Here is a 25963-nt window from a genome sequence, read left to right as displayed (position 1 = left end):
GGTGCACGCAGCTGACAATGTCTGGCAGACGTGAGCTACTATCCTGATTTGTCATACGAATGCATGTTTGCATCTTTGTAGGTTTGCAACTTGAAGGTTGTTCATATCTTTGAAAGTTGCAGGTTTGTAAGTAGCGGGCTTACTGTACAAAAAACAATGTCAGGAGCTAGTATTTCTGTACCTGAATCCTAAACCTAGGGGGAGGGTCCTAACTAAAGACTATACTAGAAGCTGAGGGATTCTCGAATCTCTCCAAATTCCAGTGAGGTAAAAAATGCTGGAACCCAGAGTCCTGCACTGGAGTAAGTATTCCATGGTAGAGGGTGCAAATTGCCAAATGAAGTCCAGGGTTAGGATGGCTCTGTCCCTTGAAGAGGAAGGTAAGAAGGTTTTGGCCTTCTCCTGCTCTCTGATGACTAGAACCTGTGGCACTGGCAGATACTCTGGGTTCTGTAGCAGTGAGGCCCCTTTCCTTCAGCCTGCTTGATCTCTCCTTCTTCCACTCCAATACCTTGGCAGGCTCTGGCAACAGCAGAACTTCCAATCCAGCAGCACCCTACAGCAATTACCTCTCTCTCCCCATGTGAAACTGACTTGTAGTCCCATACAGTTCTCCACTACATCCTCCAGAGTTACAAGTGGCTCCTAGCAGTTTTTCCTGTTTTCATGGGTGGGCTCCTGCTCTCCCAGGTGGCACTGTAGCCAATCACAGTGTCCTGGGAAATGCACTGGCTCTCCTCCCACCATGGCTGTGGCTGCAAATGCAGTTTTGTGAAAGTCCCTGCATCCTCTGGCCAACTGTTTATCCCCTCCCTGTACAAACACTGCTTTGTTCACTTGTGGCTGGAGACCGGAAAGAAGCTACAGTGCTGGAGGCTACAGTGACAGCCAATCTGGGAGGCTGTGGCCAAGAAGCACCACAAACCCAGGCTACAGAGAAATGTCTAGGACACAAGTCACACCCCTAAGGTGACAATACCCCAGATCCCAGGTGTGATGAAGCCTTATATACCACACCCAATTGTAACAAGCTTCTCTCCTGTCAGGATCCAAAAACTGGTTTAGTGCCGGTATCCAGTGCATTTACGTTTTGTGCTGCCCTAGGCAACACCAAAATTGTCTTCCCCCATGGATACGACCAACACCACCCCCATTCCCCCTCCCGCAGAGAGAGCCTGACATTGCTGACATTGGCCAACAACACCCTTGCCCCCCACCAGGGAGAGCCTTCTACTACACCCCCTGGCAATAGAGAAAGACACTCATCTTCACAGCTCCAGACATCCCCAGGAACGAAAGTTAGGATCTACATACACTATCAAGCTCTGAGGAAGGGGTACAGCTCCCGAAATGCGTTAGCATAGCCGCATCATTAGACACAGCCTTATTGTGACTGTTTTTGTGGACCACCTTACTGCTTTTTATCATGTTGGTTTGTGAGTATATAATCCTTTTTTATTAAAAAATATGTGGATTACCACGGTAATGCACGATGAGAGTGCGCCCTTGTTTGTTTTTTATACACTATCAAGCAGCCCGCAGCCTCTCCCTCCCGCAGAGAGCCTGACATTGCTGACATTGACCATCAACACCCTTGCCCCCCACCAGGGAGAGCCTTCTACTACACCCCCCGGCAATAAAGAAAGACACTCATCTTCACAGCTCCGGACATCCCCAGGAACGAAAGTCAGGATCTACATACACTATCAAGCAGCCCGCAGACTCTCGGATCCCACCTGTTTCCCATGGCGCACATGTCTCTTCATCCCTTCTTCTGGGGGGAGGTGCTGCCCCCCTGAAAACTGCTGCCCTAGGCAAGTGCCTTGTTTGCCTTGTGGTAAATACGCCCCTTCCAGTACCATTATGACTCCTGAAAGGCTTGACCATGGAATACGACACAGTTCCTAGCCTGGCGGTCTTTTCTGGGGTTTACTTTTGGAGCTGCTTTAAACAAGAAGAAACGGAAAATGAAAACCTATGCTCTGGGGTTTTTGGGGTGGAATGTCTCATTTTTTATTTGTCTATTAGTGCTTCATCGGCATGCTGTTTTTATTCTCCAATTTTTATTCAGTGTACTCCAGAGGACAAACTGAAACCTCAAATAACAACCCATGAGCCCACCGCAGCTTATTGAGTTTCTGGCTTTTCTGCGTATTTACATGTATAGATATATAAATCTCTCTTAAAATACAGAGCAGTGTTCTCTTGTTTCCCTCAAACATGTCTTTAAAGCCATCTGTAGAGGAGGAAATCATTTGTTGTGCTCAGCTTATATCTGCGGCATTGTGCTAGTCAGGAAATTCTATATTGCCACTTGGAACAAGACCACAGCCCTGTATGGTATAGTTATTAAAGTGCCTGTTACAGCCAATCAAAGCCTGGAACCCCAGCCATGCATGTAATTGTCTATTTGTTTGTAATAAGTGTGCCTTGAGGCTTTATTAGTGTACATATGTAATGGAGAACCTGACTGTAGGAAGCACGAAGGGTAAAGCAATAGCCCATTTTTAGTTCTCGTATACAAATAATAATAAACCTTTTCTTTGTTGTCCTGCTTGCCCTTTTATAAAAAATATATATCTATATCAGTCATGTGATTGCTGCTAAATGGGGGCATAGGTACAACTGCTGATTGGCTGTATTTTCCAATCAGGAAAATTACGTCATGTTACCTGGTGCTGGAGGGAACCCAGAGCTGCGGATTACTTGGGAAAGTTTATTAGTTAGGGATAGGCAAGGATTTGACATCTTAATACATATTTTAAACTGGATGATATGTGGTTGTCTGAAGCACAATGAGTGATAAGCAACTGGCACTTTTTTTCTTTAACCCCTTCACGCCTAAGGGTAAAACAAATCTAAATGTCTAAGCACAATTTTGCAATGTTGCCGTGTTAGTAAAACCGTAGAAATCATCACAACTACAAAGTGGGCTTTCATTTGGTGGTAAATGGTAATGGATATCTCCTGATTTTTTTTTTATTATCAAAGGAAAACTGGCCCAAAATAGTAAAAAAAAATCATTTGCTTTATTTAGCTGTGTGTTACTTGTTACTACCATAACCTACCACCAAAGAACAACCCAAAATAAATTCTCCAGCTCTTGACGATCGCAGCGATACCATATATGTGTATATTATTTGTTGTTTAAAGCCGTAGTACAGCCCAGCAATAGTGCGCATTTTGTTTTTTGTCTTTTTTTTTTTTTTACCTAAAACACATCAACACTGACACTGTCATTGACACTAACTGACACTGATACCAAAGTTTTTTTAAATCCTGAACTTTGACCCTGACCTTTTGACCTTGACCTTTGACCCTGGCCTTGACCCAAACACTTACCCTGGCACTGAACTAGATCAAACCTTGATCTAGGTATTTTTCTTTATTTTTTCTTTTATTTTTTTAATATTTATTTATTTTCACAAACATTTTTTTTCTCTCTTGGCCAGGAGTTGGAGAGATACAATGTATCTCTCTCCTCCATTCATAGAGAGAGAAAAAAACAAGGGGGCCAGGCTGCACAGTGACTGATCACTGTGATAGCCTATCAGAGGCTATCACAGCAATCATGTGACCCGGAATCTGGAGTCCCGGGTCCCGATTGTTAGAACGGGACCCGGGGCTCTCGGTGACACTGCGGTCTATGTGCTGGGAGTGCGCAGTGCGGCGCACTCCCAGCACAAGGATAGGTATGCAAATAAGCGGCCCCACGGAAAAAAGCCCAGTTCCGTGAGGCCTCATATTTGTGTGACGTCGGCGTCAAGGGGTTAAATAAAACACTTTTTACCTTTTTCTCAACCTTTTTTGCATCCTATTGCTGCTGATTTACTCCAGGCCATTTCCACAACTTCCTATCTATATGCACTCACTCTGATGCCAGCTGCATATCACTGCTGTAAAGTGGCTTCTTGGTAGTAATAAAAGTGGACCATGCCTGTGCATTGTGTGTTGCATGCCTACTTATAGCTGACTGCCGTAGTCTACATCATGGGTGCATGTAAATCCAAAACTGGTTTAGGCTAGGTTCACATCTATGCAGGTTGTGTTTGAGCTGGTTTTGCATTGTGTTTTGCGTTTCTGCATCTGCATTTTTGATGCGTTTTGCGTTGGTGTTTTAATTTTTTTTTACATTTTTCCTATTGCTAGGCAGATTTAAAATGCAAAACTCATAAAAAAAAAACGGCAAAAACGCACTACATGCTTTTCTACAGTGTTTCCATTGAAGTCTATAGAACCAAAAATGCAACTTTTTGCGTTCAGAAAAGTCCCATCAGAAATCCTGTTAAATGGACTGTACTGCGTTTCTGCAAAATGCTGCAGAAAATACTTAGGTGTGAACCTAGGGTAAGAGGCACTCACGGGTCTTGCAGAGGAAGGAGATAAAAAACAGTAGTGTTTTTATTGTTAATGTTTTGATAAAGCTCATCCATCTTCCTTAATCACTTCAGGTCCGGACACTTAAACCCCTTCCAGTCCAGGTCAATTTTCAGCTTTCAGTGCTATCACACTTTGAATGAAAATATACAACACTGTACCCACATGAATTTTTTAGCATTTTTTGAGACAGATAAAACTTTATTTTGGTGGTATTTATTTCACCATTGGGATTTTTATTTTTTGTTATATAAATGAAAAAGTCAACAATTTTTGAAAAAAAGTGTTTTTCTTATACAATTTTGCAAATAAATAATCGTTCTTCTTAAAACTTGGCCAAAATGTATTCATCTGTCTTTTTAGTAAAAAAAACAAAACCCAAATTAGTTTATAACCAAAAATGATGATTTTTTTTTTTTATATTATTATTTATGGGTTTTTTTTTAAACATACTGTCACCCTAGCAGTACAGTATCACCATGGGTGGTGATGAATTTTTTCTTTTTTTACACTGATTTCTTTTACACCCATAAAGGCTGTAAAATCAATAATTTCTCCTTCTCTCTGGCTGCATTCCTGAGAAATACTGTGTGAGCTGTGATTGGTCACAACTTGTCACATGCTACAAGGCTGTTGTGAATAGCCTTGTACCATGTGACTTCTGTGATCATTCACAGATTTCACAAGTAGTAAGCAATGATGTCAGGAAGTGACATCTTGTTTACTACTCTTCTTGTTCAAAATTTTTATTTTGTTTGTAGGGAGGGGTAACATAGATAAAACAAATAAAGTATACAATATACAATACTTATACAGTGAATTTTCTTGGGAATGCAGTATTAACCGTAAACTTCAGAACGGTAACAGGTAAGAACTGGTTAACAATATTAGGTGGGGAATGTGAAGGTGGGAGAAGACAGGGGGAAGGTATACGACTCCGCAAATGAAGAGAAAAAAGAAAGAAAGGGGAGCTGTAAGAGTAAAGGGGAGGGTACCAAAATAGTTAGGAGTGCTGGTTACGGGGTGAGAAGAGTTTCATCAAAGTTAGAGGGTAGAAAGTGTTCTACCCATGGGTCCCAAATCATCCTAAATTTGGGGATAGTATTCAAGATTGTGGCTTCTACTTTAGCATGGATCATCGCCTGGGTTACTTTGTTTCGGACCGCGGTAATGTTAAGCGACGTAGACTTCCACGATTTGGCAATGACCTGTTTGGCAGCTGTAGTAACCTGTAATAGAAGCTTAAATTGTAGTTTCGTGACTTCGGGTGGTCGTAGGTTAAGCAACGCTGTTAGCGGGTTAGGATGGAGGTTTTTCGTACTTAATAAGGAAAGCATTTTGAATATTTCCGTCCAGAAGATCCTGGCGGTTGGGCACTCCCACCATGTATGGAAGAAAGTGCCTGGGTCTACGCAACCTCTGAAGCATGCTGAAGAATAGTTAGGGGTATATTTAGCTATTCTCGCTGGTACAAAGTACCAACGGGTTAAGACTTTGTAGTTGGTCTCCAAAGCCACAATATTCTGCGACGACCCCTTGGTGGTAGACCAAATACGGTCCCAATCCGGATCAATTTCGTGGCCCAGGTCCAAATCCCATTTCCGCACGTAAGAAGGTAGGGAAGCTTCGGACGGGGTTGTAAGGAGAGAGTACAGGTATGAAATGAGGCCACGTCTGTGTGGGTCTTTACTACAAGTTCATTCAAAGGAGGACATGGCTTGTGTTGGGTTAGCAACCATTGCGTAAGGGGCGTAGAAGTGTTTCAATTGCAGGTAGCGGAATATTTCTGAAGGCGGAAGTGCATGAGTTTCACGTAATGAGTCAAAGGACCGGAGTTTATTCCTGAGCATGAAGTGATGAGCTTGAGTGAGATCCGCCAAAAGCCAGCGGTTAAAGGAGTGCAGGGAGGGCCAAGCCGGAGGAAAGGCAGGATTTCGGATATAGGAGAGGATTATGTGGTGACTGTAGATGATGTTTACTACTCTTCATGTGATCACTGATTGGCCAATCACACAGAGGTCCCGTACAGCGATCTGTGCAGCGCGCTCCCAGGGAGCACGTACAGGCAATGGAGGCGGGGGGATGTTTAGAAATGTCCACTCGCTTCAGCAGCTTTCTCGTCCGGCCGCTTATCTACATGGGCCGGATGAGAAGTGGTTAAGATAGTCTTGAGAAAGATGGATGGATCTTCATTGAAACGTTGACAATAAAAACACTGCTGTTTTTGTTTCCTTCCTACAAGACCAGTGAGTGCCTGTAAACCAGTTTTGGATTTATATGGATTTCTTTGTGTGTGAGCACCTGGGTAATTATCTCAAACACAAAGTGCTGTGGCTATCTTTGGAACTTTTTTCATGGGCGCATGTGATAGCGAATGTCATTTCAAAAGGTGTTTCAAACCTTTTAAATATGCAACTTTTTTTAAACTAATTCCTGGTGATCCAGCTATGAAAAATTCTTGCCTAGACACATCCTGTTATGGGGTGACAACTGCCTCCAAATTGTGTTCCTGCATTGTTACCCCATAACCAAGATCAGTTTAATTATATGCTTTTAAAGGCCAGTAATGGCTTGTTTACATCCTGAAAAAACTGGAAGTGACTAAGTAATCATCGCTTCCCATTTCTTATACCATAGAGATGATTGGAGATGTTCAAGTTCTCGATCATCTCCTATGGTAAGGTGGCGGAACTGCTGGCTTCAATCCCAGGCTCCCCGGTGGGACGGGAGAGCCCAGGAAGGAGGCCCCTGCCTCCTGTAAAAGCCATGTTCCTGACCTGTTCCAGAACATGTGCTCGCGTTTACGGGGCGGTTGCGAGGCGGTTGCAGAGCATTAATACCATTTAACTTCATTATAGGCGTTTGTGGTGTAGTGCAAACGCCTATCAAACGCCTCAATTCTGCACATAGGGCATTTTGGGGAGCGTTTAAGGAGTGTTAAAAACTCTTCCCAAACACCTGTCTAATGCCTGTCAAACACTATAGAGGCGTTTGGCAAGAGTTAGAAATAAAGTCAAGTGTGAACGAGCCCTTAGTGGAAATACTCGCAGGATAAAAGAGATAAAAAGATCAAATGATTAACAGTAATCATCAGTCGGCTGAACACATCACAGTTTTTACCTCATCTGGGTGCAAAGCCCCAAACAGTAGGAAACCCATTAAGTTTTATTAAAAGCATATGCACGTATATGAGGAAGCAGCTGTAGGCCTTTGTTTAAATGAAGCCATGCTTCTTTTTTAATATACAAAATTTTTTTTCAAGCCAAATGACAAATTGTATTCTTTGTATTGCTCTGCAGATGTCTCACAGCTTGCACAATGAACTTTAGAAAGTTTAATTACTACAGATCTCTGTATCTTCAAATGTTATCAGAAAACACTTCGACTTCACAGTTTCCATTTCACACTTTGGACAAATTTTGTGAAATCACTGACATTTTCTAAATGTCACAGCAGGCGACGCTCTTTGTGGTCTGGGGGAGTGTACCGGTGGGAGAGATAAACAGAGAGTGCAATCATTTCAGAATTTAAAGACTGTGCTAATAATATTTGTCTCCATTTGATGGGACTGGGCAAGAATTGGGATATGCTCTTGGTTGTTTGGTACGTGGTTCGGTCACCTTGCCTAGCAAGGTAGGTAGGGGGTAGCACAGAGTCCTAAAATTTACAAATCCTAATACTTATCACTTTTTTAGGGTCCCTCTTATGGCCACAACTTTGGAAAGTTGGGCTCAAATTCAGTAGGAAAGCTTTACGGGGGTGCAAAGGGATGGTAAGAAAAGAGAAGGCTCTTTACTAGGGATGGAGCAGTGTTATGTAGGCAAAATTGATTTAGCATTTGGTGAAAAACTCTTAGGGCTCAATCACACACAAGGTTGGTGGGGAAATAAAACCATATAGTTGAGCTGAGTTTTTACCGCCCACAACCAGAGCTGCAGAGGCAATGGCTGGGGGTTTACACATGGCATAGCCCTGAAGCCTTGCCTCACGCTCGTGGCAGGAGTTATATTTTTTGTCACTTTCAAGTGATTGGGGCTGCTCTTCAAGTGCTCTGCAACCCTTATACAGTGCATGCCAGTGAGGCAATCAAGGGTTAAAGCAGGTACTGATGAGGCAATACAACACTCAGTACCTATTACTGAAAAAGATGGTGTAGCTCTCAGTCCCAGATACCATACAAATAATAATATAATAGATAAATTAATAACGGTGACACTATGTGCTCCAAACACAACTCAGGTCACATCAGACCTAATTGGTGACTAAAGTGAACCCAATCCCATAGAGGGATCAAATAAACGTGACCCTTTGTCCCCACAATTGGGACTGTAACCTAAAAGTACGTGGATCCCTGTGGAGGGATAGGTGCTTGTCATGTGCAACAAAAATAACACAAATGTATAACCAAGTCCAATCATGTAAGTGAATGTGTAGACACAGCTGCAGTGCTCCAATCTTCTATATCATGCATGAACGGTCGTGACCCACCAATAGGTGCTCTCCAAAAAATGGCTGCAGTGGCCTCTCACCTCCACTCATCGACCCCTAAGGGCCATAAAGCCTTATGGTCTCTCCTTGATCCTTCTGATATAAAGACTCCTGGTGGTCTAGTTTGAAGGCTGTAACAGGTATAATGCCAGCCAGGTATCTTCACTAGAAGCCCCTCCAGGTGAGTAGATGGACAGGCACAAGTATACTTGAAGAATATTCAATTCAGCAGGCCCATAAAGTAAAAGAGTAAACCTTCATAGTGTAAAACAGCTTTATTATAGATCAAAGTAAATAAAACCAATTGCACTCACATTCTGGATGACCTCAATAGGCATTCCCATATAAGGGTGTATAGAGATGAAATGTAGGGAATTCAAAGATGGCGCCGCGGCAGAAATATGTCATACCGGAAGCTGCGTCACCACGCTGTACCGTCGACGCATTGCGTCACGTTGCACGTGACTTCTTCAGGACTGCCACCCTGTAGCAGTATATCTGCTAAAAGGGCGGTCGGGAAGCTGTTAAAATTATGCATTCTGGGTGATATTTTAAAGTGATACTAAAGTCTTGTTTTTTTTTTTTAAATAGCAAACATGTCTATACTTACCTGCTGTGTTCAGTGGTTTTGCACAGAGCAGCCCGGATCCTCCTTTTCTCGGTTCCCCTCCCTCCTACTGGGTGCCCCCACAGCAAGTAGCAAGCTATAGGGGCACCTGTGTCCATTCACACACAGAGCAGCGGTTCGGGTTCACGCCCTCCTTCGGCTCACTGACTGTGATTGACAGCAGGGGGAGCCAATGGCTCCCACTGCTGCCTCAGCCAATCAGGAGTGAGAGTCCCAGGAGAACCGAGGCTCTTGTGGACATCACTGGATTAAAAATGGGCTCAAGTAAGTGTTAGGGGGGGGGGGGTGCTACGCACAGAAGGTCTTTTACCTTCATGCATAGAATGCAGGATGGTAAAAAAAACCTTGAGCCTTTAGAACCATTTTAACTTAATAAGAATATATATATATATATACTGGGTAAAATATATCTCAAAGCTGGCATGTAGAAAGATAACCCTATGGGTCCAATGCTATATTTCCACATTCCTCATCTGTCAAAATACAGCTATAGCAGGCAACACCACTGATTGATCGGTAAAAACCCAACAGACTGATTGTGCGCAAGTTGATCGATAGATTGACTTGGTACAAACAGCCTGACCATACATGGATCGAAATTCAGCTGGTCACTGCTAAACCGGCCGAATTTAGATCCATGTATGACTGCACAAGGCCCTTTTCACACAGGAGTCATCCGTTCAGTTATGCTTTTATCAAAGAAAAAACGGATTCAATTTATATCAGTTTTACATCAGTTTTCAGTTCAGTTTATGTCAGTTTACTTCAGTTTAGTTCAATTCAGTTACATCCGTTTATATCAGTTTTTATATCAGTTTACAGTTCAGTTTATGTCAATTTACTTCAGTTTCGTTCAATTCAGTTACATCCGTTTATATCAGTTTTTATATCAGTTTACAGTTCAGTTTATGTCAATTTACTTCAGTTTCGTTCAATTCAGTTACATCCGTTTATATCAGTTTTTATATCAGTTTTCAGTTCAGTTTATGTCAGTTTACTTCAGTTTAGTTCAATTCAGTTTACATCTGTTGATATCAGTTCAGTTTACATCAATTTCCACCAGTCTACATCTATTTTTGCTTCCGTTTTTTTATTAGTTGTTGCAAAGACCAATCAGAGGTGACAAAAGTATAAACAAAAAAATGTTTCTTGCATAAAAAAGACGTAAACTTAACTAATGTAAATGGTTGGCATCAGTTTATATAGGTTCGTTCTGTTTCAACAGATCTGGACGTACCCTCGTCTATTTAAAAAAACGGACCGAAACAGACATGGATGTAAACGGATGGTAAATGGCTGATCATCCATTCACATCCATTGGTCTATAGAAATATATTGCTGTTCGTTTTTCATCCGTCAACGGATGGATGAAAAATGGACAGATGGTCCAACTGTGTGAAAGGAGCCTTAAACGTAAGACATCTAGTACATTTTGCAATTAAAATAAATAGTAAACGCATGTAACATGTGTTTTTTGTGACATTGTAACACATTTTCTCTAAAGAAAATCTGTGTTCTTGAAGCTTCTCCATCACTTATACTTAGATTTAAAAAAAAAAAATGTGTAAAATGCATGTGAAAGGATAACTCCACCTTTTGCACCATACTACATCCATTATACCCAGACCTACAGCTGGAGGAATAGTCTGCAGGAGCTTGGCATTGTACCTGTGAACCACCGAAGAAGAAACACAGAAATAAGTAAGTTAGCAACTCACATATTTAAAATGACAAGCAGGCTCATATGGAACAGATATTCAGACCGCCTCATCGCTAGGTGGTAAACCACAGTGTGGATGTGTGCAGGCAAGACAGTGGGGAGGCCTGAAGAGGGAGAAAAGCCCCATGTGGTGTTGCTGCAATGGCGCACTGTGAAGTCTGGAGCAGCGTCGGCGTCCGATGTCATAAATTGCAATGCGTTTCTGAGCATGCGCAAGGTCTGATGTAGACCGGCAAACTCCTTCATCAAGCATAAGATACCTCATTGATAGGAACCTTATATGGGGAACAGAGAGGAATGATGGGCAGAAAAAGAGGAAGGAACAGAGGAACACGAAGGGGAAGATTGACAAGAGAACGGGAACAGAGCGGAATAGTATGTGTAGCGGTGTCATGTGGATATATGCAAACTCCAAATAAAGGGGTGACGTGAAGATGGACAAAACATAATAATGCATAAAAGTAAAAGTTTAAATAATAATTATAAAACATATGTTGGGGAAAAAAGGGGAATAGCATGAATGAACAATAAATAAATAAAATGAATTAGATGGAATCAACACAGATGCATATATACAGTAGAAATGATTGGTGAAACAATGTAACAAAAAAGAAAAAAGAAAATTATATGATATGGTATGGCTGGTACTATATAACATGGCATGACATTTAAATCACATCATAAGCATAGATAAATAAAGTATAAATATTAATTATAATAGAAAATCATTGCTGTATATGATGCCTAAAATTAAAGAAATGCCCGCAGCGATAAAAGAAGAAAAGAATTAGCGCAGGGCAGGCATGACTAGGCCCAGAGTGGGAAGGAAGACGTGTAAGGGTTAATGATGATATTAGGGTTGGTAAAGGATAGCTGGGGGATCTGGTTGCTAGAGGAGAGTGTAGGTGGGGTCTTCTGCACTTTAGGGTGGGGTGTCCTGGGGAGGGGCGTCAGTTGGAGCTGGACATGGGAGAGAGAGCTTCCCTCCCGCCCTCCCTGTTTGGTGAGTATTGTGTTCCTCTTGGGGGGGGGGTTATTTTGGTTCCTGGGTGGTGGTTGGTCTTTGGAGGCGGTTCTTATCTTGGAGGTACAAAAATGGTGTGGGACCCATCGTTGGTATGGTGTGCCCGGGAACATTCCAGTTAACCAAGGTTTAACTGGAAGGTGGTGGTGCTGCACTGCGGACGGTATGGTTGTCTCTGAGCTGGTTGGTTGCGGCTGGAGGCCTAGTGGAATATGGTTGTCCGCAGGTGCATTTCGGATCGTTTTGGGGGTGCCTTCAAAGACCAATGACAACTCTTTATGTTTTCTGTTATAAGGAATGGTTGATGTGTTTAAATTTGATTTGTTAATAAAAGGCCATGTTGGCCATTTTACTCCAAAATTGGTGTTATGTTTTCTGTAAGTATAGTAAGTAAAGGGGATTGGTATGGAAGGGTAATGGTGGTGTAGTGGGGTCTGGATGAGCCTATCTCGGGTGCACTAGTCATGGTGATGGTAACTGGCACAAGGATAATAGCTGCTATATTATGGTCTATTTCCCGGTACCTGTGAATCACTGATTGCAGCTGCATTGCTTTCCAGCTCATTTACAAAAAAAATAAAAATAAAAAAATAAATAAATACATTTTCCTGCATATATATGTGCATTTATTCTTTAATATAAGCAATGGAGTGATCCTTTAAATGCATGCTTCAGTGTATGTAGCAATATATGCAGAGATTAGTGTTAATTCTTGCACTTGTAAGAAGACTAGAGTCTCCATGACAGTGATCAGTTACTGAACCTGATATGGTTTAGCCAGCACTATGCTAGTTTATCTTGTAGACATTGTACTTGAAATTTCAGCTCGGATTCCAATAGTGAATTTGTCTCTGTACACTAATAACTCCCTCTGTGTCTGTGCAATGGGAAACTTTTTTTGTTTGATGTGTAATTTTGAAAATAAGAGCCAGAAAAAAAAATAGAAAATTAATGAAGAGCTGAAACAGGGATTTTGTTGGCCTGTATACTACTGCTAGGTCTCTGGAGTTCTATATTAATGCCCCATTGGATTTTGAATTCCTCTTATTTATTTCCCCGCTTGGCAGCTGCTCCATGAATTTGAATTTGTTGAGTTTTAAGGCTGCGTGGACTTTTCTCACATTTCCTCTTTCAGAGACTTATTAGGAGCCATTAGGCTCAGTTCACAAAGACATAAGATGTGCTAAAGGACTGAAATAAAACATCAGCACTAAAGGAGGGCCAGCCTGCTAGTCCATATGTGAAAGTCCTTCACAGAAATACGAAGGGGAAGCTTCTGATGTACTTTTCAAATCAGATATGCCATCGAACGTCTGATGATGAACAAGCTTTGCTCCCCTCTTCAGATAGGGGAGATCCTTAAAGACTGTAATAAAACAGACAAAGAAAGGGTGCACCAGCCTCCTGCATTACCATAAAACCACTTTACTGAAATAAATCAAATAAACTCACAAGCGTAAGAATAAAAAGGCACATCACTGATCCAATAAATGCAGTCCAATACGAATATGAGGCTTACGCATTTCTAGGGGAGACCACACTTCATCAGAGCTAACAGAAGCACACTGAGCTACGTGAATATATAGCACTCATATCAAATGGAGGACAACCTATATCATACCTCCTAATACCCAAATATTATTATTAATATTACTCTATAAGTACCTGTAATAGTAATAATAATAATAATTTGCAATGACAAGAAACTGGTAGGTTGTTAACCCCCTCTCCCCCATATTATAGATTCAGCAATACACACGTTGTCCTTTGTTGCACTGTGCAGTAAAAAGGGTGTATTTCTGAAAGAAACTTACTGTAAAAAATAAATAAATAAAATAAATCAAGAAGTACTTATTTAGCACCACATGCATTGCCTTACCGCTCCAGTAAAGTGCACACGTGTCTTTATAATGTAATTGCAAATAATAAACTGCTTGTTCAGTTCTGTAACAAATTGTCATGAGTGACCTGATCCTTCACACTTCACTAAGCAAATCATCTAACATGGGTGACACACAGTAGCCTGCTATCCATCTTGTAACAGAGCGTCCTTGTGTTTTAAAGCTGTACTGAGCATGATATATAAATTGATGTGTCTGAGCGCCACAAAATTGGATAGCTGAATATTTCTACTGATGTCATGTATCTTATGCTATAACCTTTATCTTTTTTCTTTTTAGGTAACACTGCAAACACATTTAAAATTGAGCCAGTATTGGGCATCATCACTGTTGCCAAAGAACCAGACATGTCTACGATGGGTCAGTTTGTGCTGTCTGTCAAAGTGATTGACCGTGGGAGTCCACCTCTTTCTGCTGCTGCCATTGTGAGGATTTCTCTGTCCTTGTCTGACAATTCAAACCCAAAGTTCACACAGAACGAGTACCAGGCTGAGGTTCAGGAAAATGTGGATGTAGGAACACCAGTTGTATTAGTGTCAGCAATAAGTCAATCCACGCTAGTTTATGAGATCAGAGTTGGGAATGCCGAAGGAGCCTTCACAATTAACCCCTATTCTGGAGTTATAACAACTCAAAAAGCACTTGATTTTGAGCAAATACCATCTTACCAACTCATCATTCAAGCTACAAACATGGCAGGCATGGCTTCCAACATCACAGTCAATATCCAGATTCTTGACCAAAATGACAATGCACCGGTGTTCCTCAGTTCTCAGTATATTGGTAGTATCAGTGAAGCAGCCCCAATCAACAGCATAGTTAGGAGCTCGGATAAATCTCCATTGGTCATAAGAGCAACCGATGCTGATAGCAACCAAAATGCCTTGCTTGTCTACCAGATTGTCGAATCAACAGCTAAAAAGTACTTCACTGTGGATTCCAGCACTGGTGCTATACGGACTATAGCCTATCTGGACCATGAAACTATAGCATATTTCCACTTTCATGTACACGTGAGAGATAGTGGAAGTCCCCAACTCACTGCCGAAAGTCCAGTTGAAGTTTCTATTGATGTAAGTGATGTCAATGATAACCCTCCAGTGTTCACAGAAGCAGTATTTGAAACAACGTTACTTCTACCAACCTATGCCGGTGTTGAAGTCCTACAGGTCAGTGCTCGCGATCCTGATTTAGCCATTCCGCCAGAGCTGAGTTATTCCCTAACTGAAGGAAACCTAAACCACTTTGTAATTGACTCCAACAGTGGAGTGATTACTGTAAAAAACAGCAGTTTATCGAAAGATCATTACATGCTAATGGTCAAAGTATCAGATGGGAAATTTTATAGCACTGCCATTGTAACCATATTAGTGAAAGAAGCCATGGACAGTGGTCTGCATTTCACCCAAGACTTTTATTCAACATCTATAGCAGAAAACACCACTAATGTTACAAAAATTGCTGTGGTGAATGCAGTAGGTCACCGCCTCAACGAGCCCATAAAATATACAATATTGAACCCAGGAAATAAATTTAAAATCAAGTCTACTTCTGGAGTTATCCAAACCACAGGAATCTCATTTGACAGAGAAAAAGAGGAGGTTTATGAGCTAGTAGTAGAAGCAAGTCGGGAATTAGATCATCTCCGTGTGGCACGGGTTGTTGTCAAGGTCAATATTGAAGATATAAATGATAATGCTCCATATTTTGTAGGTCTTCCATACTATGCTGCTGTACAGGTTGATGCTGAACCTGGGACTCTCATCTACAAAGTAACTGCCATAGACAAAGACAAGGGAAAAAATGGAGAGGTAACGTTTTATTTGGAAGATGACTATGGCCATTTTGAAATTGACAGGCAGAATGGCAGTGTGACATTAATGAAAATGTTTGACTCTGACATCTCCAACTTGGAGTATATACTAATTATAATAGCCAAAGATCTTGGTGATCCTTCTCTGTTGGCTTCCATTGAGCTCCCAGTTACCATTGTCAACAAAGCTATGCCAGTATTTGATAAGGCTTTTTATACGGCTATGGTAAATGAAGACGTTGAAATGAACACACCCTTTTTAAGTATTAATGCCACAAGCCCAGAAGGGCAGGGAATTATTTACACAATAGTTGATGGAGATCCATTTAACCAGTTTAATATAGATTTTGACACTGGGGTGCTAAGTGTTGTGAGTCCGTTGGATTTTGAAATAAACCCATACTTTAAGTTGACTGTACGAGCCAGTGATTCACTTACCAGTGCACGGGCTGAGGTTATCGTTGACATCAGTGTCAATGATGTTAATGACAACCCTCCAGTGTTCCAGTTTTCATCATACAATGCAACCCTTTCAGAAAGCTCTTTAATTGGGACACCAGTCCTGCAAGTTGTCGCCACAGATGCAGATTCTGACAATAATAAAGTTATACGATATCAGATTGTTCAGGACATGTTCAACAACACTGATTCATTTCATATTGATAGCACAAGCGGGTTAATACTCACAGCTAGACTACTAGATCATGAGGTGTCACAGCAAAGCATCCTGAAAATCAGGGCAATGGATAATGGTTTCCCATCACTCAGCAGCGAGGTGCTAGTTACGATCTACATAACAGATTTAAATGACAATCCTCCAATTTTCAATCAGTTGATTTATGAGTCTTACGTCAGTGAGCTTGCACCAAGAGGACATTTTGTCACCTGCGTCCAAGCATCTGATGCAGACAGCACTGACATTAATAGATTAGAATACAGCATTCTTTCTGGAAATGATCGCATGAACTTTGTTATGGATAGCAAAAGTGGTGTCATCACTCTGTCCAGTCACCGCAAGCAAAGAATGGAGCCAATGCACAGTTTAAATATTTCTGTCTCTGATGGACTCTTTACCAGTACAGCACAGGTGCACATAAAGATTCTGGGAGCAAATCTTTTTAGTCCTGTCTTTGCACAGAGTGTTTATGTGACTGAAGTAAGAGAGAATGCTCCTGTTGGAACCAAAGTAATTTATGTCAAAGCAACCGATGGAGATTCAGGCATATATGGGCATGTTACCTACACAATAATCAACGACGTAGCCAAAAATAGATTTTACATTGACTCGTTAGGGCAAATTGTTACAACAGAGAAACTCAACAGAGAGAATCCACTTGAGCAGGACATCAATATATTTCTACGTGCTGTGGATGGTGGAGGGAGAGCTGCCTTCTGTACAGTCCAAGTCCTAGTTGTAGACGAAAATGACAATGCTCCACAATTTAAAGCTACTGAATATCGAGCAAGCGTTAAGGCAGACGTCGAGAAGGGTCACCTTGTCACCCAGGTCCAAGCATTTGATGCAGATGATGGAGCAAACTCCAGGATTACTTATTCGCTTTACAGTGAGGCCTCTGTGTCTGTAGCAGACCTTCTAGAAATCGATCCAGACAATGGCTGGATGGTTACAAAAGGCAGTTTTAACCAGCTGAAAAATACGGTGCTTTCCTTCTTCGTAAAAGCTGTGGATGGTGGAATACCAATGAAACATTCTCTTATTCCTGTGTACATTCATGTTGTCCCCTCAGAAACTGTCCTACCTACATTCACCCAGCATCAGTACACCTTCGCAGTGCCAGAAGATACTGTGATAGGTACTACCATAGATTCCTTTCAGCTTACCCCAGTCCAAGATGCACTGTTCAGCACAGTCAACGGTGAATTTCCTGAAAACAACAAGGATAATATTTTTATCATCGACAAAGAGAGTGGAATGTTAAAACTAGACAAAAAAGTTGACCATGAAACAACACCAGTGTTCCATTTCAAAGTGGCAGCCAGTGCACCTTTGGATAAAGTGGACATCTTAATAACCGTTGATGTAGAAATCAAGATCTTGGATCTAAATGACAATAAACCATTTTTTGACTCCACACACTATGAGGCTGTAATAATGGAGGGTATGCCTGTAGGAACCAATGTTATGCAAGTGAAGGCATTTGATGCAGATTGGGGAGCCAATGGACAAGTCACTTACAGCCTTGTTTCTGAGCGGGAAGAAGGCAAACTTCTAGAAACATTCACCATTGATTCAAATAATGGCTGGATTAGCACACTTAAAGAACTAGACCATGAGAAAAATCCAACTTACACATTTACTGTGGTAGCATCTGACCTTGGAGAAACACTTTCTCTTTCTTCTTCCGCCATTGTTTCAGTAACCATCACAGATGTCAATGACAATGGTCCAGTCTTTGAGCAGGAAGTGCACAAAGGATCTATAAAAGAAAGTGATGCTCCAGGGGAGGTGGTGGCAATACTCAGTACTTGGGACGATGACACCTCTGATATTAATCGGCAAGTCAGTTACCATATTACAGGTAAGTAATTTTGTTTCTATATGGAAAGTTTAAAATATTTTGATTTAAATAGTTAAAGTGTTAAAATTAAATCTGGAAATGTAAATATGCTTAAGCAGTACCTAAATTGACCATTTGTCTTGGATTCCACCTTAAAAATAGCAATGTAGTTTCTTTCCCGGGTCCTTGAACCCCCATAGCTGTTTATCTGCAGTGTGAGATTATCTAAAACACTGCTGTTTGTGTTTGATATGTTCATGAAATTTGGAGTAAGATCTGGTGATGGCACTATTATGCTGCTCACTGTTCTCTTTACCGGAGAGGATGCTGTACCGGAAGAGCAATTTTTTTTCCTTGCTACCGCTTCATTCATTCTGTCATTCGGTGATCTCTGCACCTTTTCTGCTGCTCTTGAATATTACCACACTAATCATCAGAGGGGCAGCTCTGACATGAGAAAGCAAAGCCCTACATAACTATCAAGATGGCTGCCTCCACATAGAAACACATAGAAACAATCAGAGCAATGCATAGTAAGCCAGTAATGGGTCTGGTAATTAGCTCCTTGACCTTTGCATGCTTTTTTTAGGCACAGTTTCCACAGTTCAGATCCATTAAAGAGTAAATAAAGTACACACATGCTTGTTTGCCCAACTGCAGAGAAGAGATCTCATTCTTTAAACTGAGGAAGGTAATCAGACCTTTCCTGTTAATTTTCATAGAGGGTTCAGCTAGAGGCCTGGTTGTCTTGTTGATCTCACCTGTGCACTTATGGAAATACATAAAAAGCCAATGTCATAATCAGAAGGTACAGGTTTTATATAGCTGAAAGCACCAAGCACCAGCATTGCCACACAAAAGCAAAGGGGTCACATGATCACCATACCCAAAAGTACTGAGTATTTTTTGTTCCTGTAGCAGTAGGGAGTAAAAGAAAATTGAGTATATGCAGGAGGGGGATTGGTCCATTAAAGTAAACTTACTTCTTAAGGCACAAGACGTCACTGAGCAAGAGAGTGCAGACAGGAACTCAAAAACCAACAAACAAAAATTTGCAGCTCACTTATCAGTCAACCTGCAACAAACCAAATTAACCCTGTCTAACAGTTCACCCTAAAACCAAGGGGTTTAGTATGCACACATTTTCAAATATATGCATAAGCTGCAGAGGCCACGTCATGGCATCCAAGTGTACTGCAGTCCTAACTCTATAATTTTAAGAATCTCCTGAATTGGGACACACATATAATAATGGATAGATTAAGGGCAGGTATCCCTGGAGGGAGCCCACCCCTTCTTAGCCACTTCCCGCCCGGCCTATGGCCGAATGGCGGCCGTAAAAAACCCTCACCTTTCCGGGTGGATGCCATACGGCGTCCTTTCGGGCATGCGCAGTTTGCACGCCTGCAGAGCCGCGCAGCAGCGCGATCTGTCACCGGCCGTGTACCTCGGACACGGCTGATGACAGATCTGAGTACCGGCCCCGTTGCTGGTACCATGTGACCTGCTGTGACCAATCACAGCAGGTCACATGACAGTTTTATACAATGGATGGCTTCATTCATGCCATCCATTGTATACTAGTGTGTCTAGCTGTGAATGGTCACAGCGATCACATGCACAAGCTGGGCCAATCACAGCCCAGATGTGTCATGTGATTAGCTGTGGCCAAATCACAGCTAAACACACACAAAAAAAAAAAAAACCCTGCATGAATCGATGTCATTCAGGTAAATGCTTGCTTATAGAAAAGTAATTCTTTGCTACAAGCAAATTGTGTAAAAAAAAAAAAAATACTGATCACTTCCCCAAAGTAGTACAATCTTACTATGGTAACATTGTACTACTTTGGTCATAGTGAAATACGAAAAAAAATATTTTTTTTTCATACTGTCACCAGTCAGTGTCCATGATCACCGCCATGCCAGTTATATGATGACGCTGTACTGCACTGGTGACAGTATGTAAAACAAATAGTGAAAATTATTTTTTTAATTTTTTAATTTTCCGAAAAATTATGAGAAAAAAAATACAACTTCAAAAAACTCGCCATGCCTCTTATGAAGTATATCAGACTATCTACTTTGCAAAAAGGGGTCATTTGGAGGATATCTGTACTGTTCTGACATTCTTGGACCTCAAGAAATTAGATTGGCTGTCAGTACTTCAGGATTGATCAATATTCAGATATATACCATAGTTTGTGAACTCTATAACGTTCCTACAGACTAAAAAATACATCCTAATTTGGGTTATTGTCACCAAAGACATGTAGCAGAATACATCTCGGCCTAAATTTATGAAGAACAATTATTTATTTGCAAACTTTTATAACAGAAACAAAGAAAAACGTGTTTTTTTTCAAAATGTTCGGTCTTTTTTTGTTAATTTAGCAAAAAATAAAAACCCCAGTGGTGATTAAATACCACCAAAAAAAAGATCTAGTTGTGTGAAGAAAATGATAAAATTTTAGTTTGGATACAATGTTGTATGACCGCGCAATTGTCATTCAAAATGTGAGAGCGCTGAAACCTGAAAAATGGCCTGGGCAGGAAGGGGGTAATAGTGCCCGGTATGGAAGTGGTTAAAGGTATAGTGATGCACTGGACACCCAGCAATAGCACAGTGGCAGCAAAGGTATCCAGTGAGACCCTCACCAATTAACCAACAGTACAAAGAAACAGGAACTCGCCCCTTGAAAGTATTCCCACATTAAAATGTTAACGTAAAGCTGTTTCGCTGGTCCCAAAGGGATACATAAAATATTCAAAGGCAGCAGGATTGAAACACCTTTTCATAAAAAAAATGCTTCTCTAGTTTCTCCTTTGGTGCTGTCTACATTTTGAGATGTTTAGGGCTTTGTCATGTGATTTGTGTCAAATGGAGGGGTTACTGATTGGGATGGCTTATCCTTCCCTTCAGCAAACATTATGGGGTTGATTTACTACAACTGAGAAGTGCTAAATCTTGTGCAGCTCTACATGTAGCCAATTGTCTTCTAACCTTAGCTTGTTCAACTAAGCTTTGACAAAAAAAAAACTGGAAGCTGATTGGTTTCTATGCAAAGCTGCACCACATTTTGCATTCTCCAGTTTTAGTAAATCAACCCCTATGTGACCAAAATATCATGAACTTCACAGGTGTGCATCACAGTAGGGATCCCAGAGTAGCACCTCCTCCCACAAAGATACATATTTCAGCTCTTCTATCAGCCTTTTATATCCATCCTGGCAAGTCTTATAATATATCTTCATGTGTATATACAGTATGTAGATTTACTTTTACTAGATATTTTAAAAGAAGGGCATAATTACAGCCCATCAGCTTCCACATGTAATTGAAAAATTTTAAAGTTGACTGACCATTTATTTTTATTTTTTTTATACTTTGATAGCATAAAGACGTACCACAATATATGGCACACTTAAAAATAAACTCCAGATTTTTTTTTTTTACAAGCCTTGTCAGTTTATGCTGCTGGAGTTGGCAGCTTGTTTAAACAAAATATACATCAAGATTAAGCAGTGGAGATTGTAGAGTTCTCCCGTTGATTCATTGCACCTGGATGCTCTGTAGAAATTGGCAGGCAACATGTTAATTTGATCTGCAGTAACGGGCCGGGATTCTGGTATTCTGCATAGTGCAAGAGATGAACTGTTTAACTTTTGGCTTCCAGTGAATGCATAAACAGATTGTACGGAGTGTATGTAAATAACAGGAGGTAGAACTGGTACAACCAGGACAGGAATCTGGCCTCCAGGGAACAGAACACTGAAGGTTCTGTAAAGTAATCTGTGTTGTAGTCTGTTATGCTTGTGATGACAACTAGCGGTGCATATGTTAACTGAGGGCTCCCTGGCCTGTCAGCGACACACCAATGGGAGTGCCAAGGTTAAATGGCTTTATAAACACAAGTCCAGCTGTCATTGGAGCCCTACATTTTTTTTGTCATGGTTTTGTTGCTTTAATCAACTTTAAGGCCTTGTTTGAGTACGAAAAGGGGGCACTTGGCAGCTGCCAACACCCCTCTTCCCTCACCTTCAACCTGGCTTGAGTGAAAGTATTAAGCCAGACATCTCAACACACACCTCTGGCATCGATTGGCATATCACTCTGCACAAACTCATTTGGGCAGTATTTAGCAATTTAAGTAGGAGAGTAATTAAAGTGCATCTCAACACAGACTGTTATAATGTGGGCGCTCAATAGTCTCCTGCATCCACAATCACATTGTCAGGGCTCCCGGTATGACCAGAGGTGTGTGGACTGACACAGGGAAACGCAGGCTTCAGGTATAGTGTAAATAAAACAATTTATTAAGACTAAACAACACAACACAAACTAAATATAACACGGTGCAAACAACCCAACCTCCAACAGATAACCATATATACAATCAAACGTAGTCGGGCAGGCCGGGTCGGTAGCAAACGGGCAAACGGTACCAGGAGCAAGCGGAAGAGTGGTCAGGAATAGCCGAGGTCAGGACAGGCGGAGTTCGTTCAGAGTCAGGATCAGGCAGGAAGCAGACAGGATGCAGGTACAGGGGCTCATGGGAAACATACACCAAGGCACTGACTGCAGGTCTGGCCATTCCTTAAATACACCTCCTGCAATCAGCCTCAGGTGATGGCTGATTGCAGGAGTGAGCTTCTGGTTGCTGAGTGCACCCGCTGGCCAGCCCTGGTACTGCAGCCCACACGGCAGATGAGTCCCACCACTAATGGTGAGTCCATTCCTGACACATATTTTTTCTCCAGTTTGGAGTTGGGAAACTTGAGCCAGCCATAGATGGATCAAATTTCCCTACTAAACCGGCCGAGAATCAATCTATCCATTGACTGACTTGGGTACAACCAGCCCTTCAGATTTTTAGCATGTGAATACTGCCTGTGGCTATAGCCGCTAGCAGTAATCATTATGTTCTGTCTGCATGGAAAGCTCCCCTTGCCCCTCTCACCAGCAGAACACAATAGTGCTATGGAAGGAATTCCTCCGTCAACACTGACTGTGTTGATGGGTGAATTAAGGGATTTTAAGAAAATCAATTCATCTTTGGCTTGCTTTAGACTCTGAGTAAGGTTATTTACTGATTTCTTTGTGTGCAGTGGAAAGATTTCCTTATAATTCCTATGCTTTGATACCCCGAGGCTGGATTCACACCTTTTTTCTTGATGTATTTTTCTTAAAATGATCAATGGGCACACATCAAAATGCATTCATGTTAATTATAAATAAAGAAACAAAGAAAAGAGGGCGCACCATCCTAGTGCATTTTCCTAAGGGAATTTATTTAAAGGTGAATAAAAACATGTATGCTCACAGTCAAAAGCTTTGTTACAGCAATAGGGGATAGCTGCCCACTATCACAGTGTTGGGTAAGACCCGATAAGCTCTGAGGCAGAGGGCTTGCCCTTGAAACTCCTGGAAAAATTCCTGGACGGTGTCTCCTTGGTATTTGCATTCATTCGGGTGTTACCCACCACTGTGATAGTGGGAAACTATTCCTTATAGCTATAACAAAGCTTACACTAGGCCAGTGTGCCCTCTTTTATTTGTTTCTTTGCAGTTTGTCCCTGGATTACCCAACCAGTTGAGGACAGCAAGGTTCCATAGATCCTTTGGCAGTCTCCTTGAGAGAACACACAGAAGGACTGCCCTGAGTCCTCCACACTCATGCCCAGGAGGTTTTGGAATTGTATATATTAATTAAAAATGTATCTGGAAAAATGCATGGGTGTGAATCCAGCCCAAGTGTCCCTGACAGAGACCACAAACTGCCTAGCGCCAGACAAAATGCATTTGTTCCTCTCACTTTCTTTATGGCCGTAGCTGCAACAAGTGGTGGGAAAACCCTCAATGGTAACAAATGAAGTAATATACTATATACACATTGTGGGGTGTGTCAGTTTAAAGGTGGTGGAACCAAGTCCAACCACAAAAGTAAGTGTAGGATCTTTTTGCCCACCTTTGTGGTTTGCCCTTGCAGCGGTACCAGTATAATAACGTGTACAATATAAATGCTTCAGCCTCCTGACTAATAAGGTATGTTCAACCTTTGGTCTAGCTCTGCACAAGCTGCAATTTATTTTCTCAGGCTTTAGACTGGTGACGTTATTTGTCTTTCATGCCAGATAGCCCAGTATCCAGCATTACACTTTCCCAGTATGTCTGTGAATCTGCAGCACAATAGTCTTCTTGGGAGAGTGGGACCCTGAAAACCAGTCAGTTTCCATACCTTAAACTGGCTGTAAACCCTTACATATACCCAGTGAAGTGACTGGCCATGTTTATCTGCAGTATTCTCTACAGCCGTTCAAAGTGTAGAATTCACACAGCTTGTCTGAGCTTCCAGAAATCAGGTGATGGATAGCTGAATTTACACTTTGCCGATGATGAGAGCTCTGAGAACTGATTGGAGGGAAGGGGCACACTCCCCTTCACAAAGCATACAGGAAATGAGCTGAGGCTGTCAATCACAGGCTGCTTGCTAGAGATCCCTTCTGCTCATCTTTTTTTCTCTTGTCAGGAAAACGTGCCAAAAGTGACTAATACTGATAGCACAGGAACAAGGCAGCAAAGAGAAATGACGCTTAGTGCTCTGGATTGAGACAAGTACAGACTATAGGCTGTAGGGAAAGAAAAAAACCCTAACCCTTTTTGATTAAATAGGGGTGTGGCACCTATAAAACCACTACACAAGGACAAGTGAGACTGAATGTCTCTCCAGCTCCCATCCTATTTTTTATCTAACGATATAGGCTATAGGCTTTATCTCCCCTCCCATTATTCTACAAAGCCTCTGGGCTCCAGAACCCACACCAAGATTCAGCAACCCTAGAGAAAATTGCAAAGCTAATTTCCTCTGCTCAAAACAAGCATCCCAGAGCCCCTTAACCTGAATGGATGAGAACCCTTGGTGACATCTAACCCATATGACACTGTGACATGGCTCTGTCTTGTCACAAAATACAGTTGCAAGAAGAAGTATGTGAACCCCTTGGGATTACTTTTAGTTTTGCATGAATTGGGCATAAAATGTGCTCTGAACGTTATCTAAGTCACAACAATAGAAGAACACAGTCTGCTGAACAAAATACTACACAAACATTAGATGTTACCATGGTTTAATTGCACATAACATGTAAACATTCACAGTGCAGGGAGGAAAAAGTATGTGAGTCCCTAGCTTAATGACTTCTCCCAGAGCTAATTGGAGCCAGGAGTGAGCCAACCTTGGCTCCAATCAGTGTGATGATATTGGATGTGTTGCTGATAGCTGTCCTGCCCTTAAAAAACACACACCTGTTTTGGGTTTACTGGTTTCAAGAAGCACTGTCTGATGTGAACCATGCCTCGCAGAAAAGAGCTCTCAGAAGACCTACGATCAAGAATTGTTGACTTGCATGAAGCTGGAAAGGGTTACAAAAGTATCTCCAAAAGCCTTGATGTTCATGTGTCCACGGTAAGACAGACTGTCTACAAATGGAGAA

The 25963-nt window shown here is 41.5% G+C and overlaps 1 protein-coding gene across 3 annotated transcripts in view; it reads left to right on the top strand.

The window, feature by feature from the left end:
- Positions 1 to 25963, top strand: part of FAT3 (FAT atypical cadherin 3) — a 617414-nt gene that overhangs the window by 414860 nt on the left and 176591 nt on the right. For all 3 annotated transcript variants that reach the window (XM_089656533.1, XM_089656524.1, XM_089656517.1), the window contains exon 10: positions 14418 to 18491. In XM_089656533.1, the coding sequence (XP_089512659.1) occupies positions 14418 to 18491 (4074 nt within the window). The remainder of the gene's footprint in view (positions 1 to 14417; positions 18492 to 25963) is intronic.

This window comes from Staurois parvus, unplaced genomic scaffold (genome assembly GCF_062004578.1).
Source record: "Staurois parvus isolate SC_StPar_1 unplaced genomic scaffold, SC_StPar_1.0 ptg000027l, whole genome shotgun sequence".
NCBI classification, from domain to species: domain Eukaryota; kingdom Metazoa; phylum Chordata; class Amphibia; order Anura; family Ranidae; genus Staurois; species Staurois parvus.
Note: the sequence above shows the minus strand (reverse complement) of the source record. Positions and strands in the feature narration are given on the sequence as shown.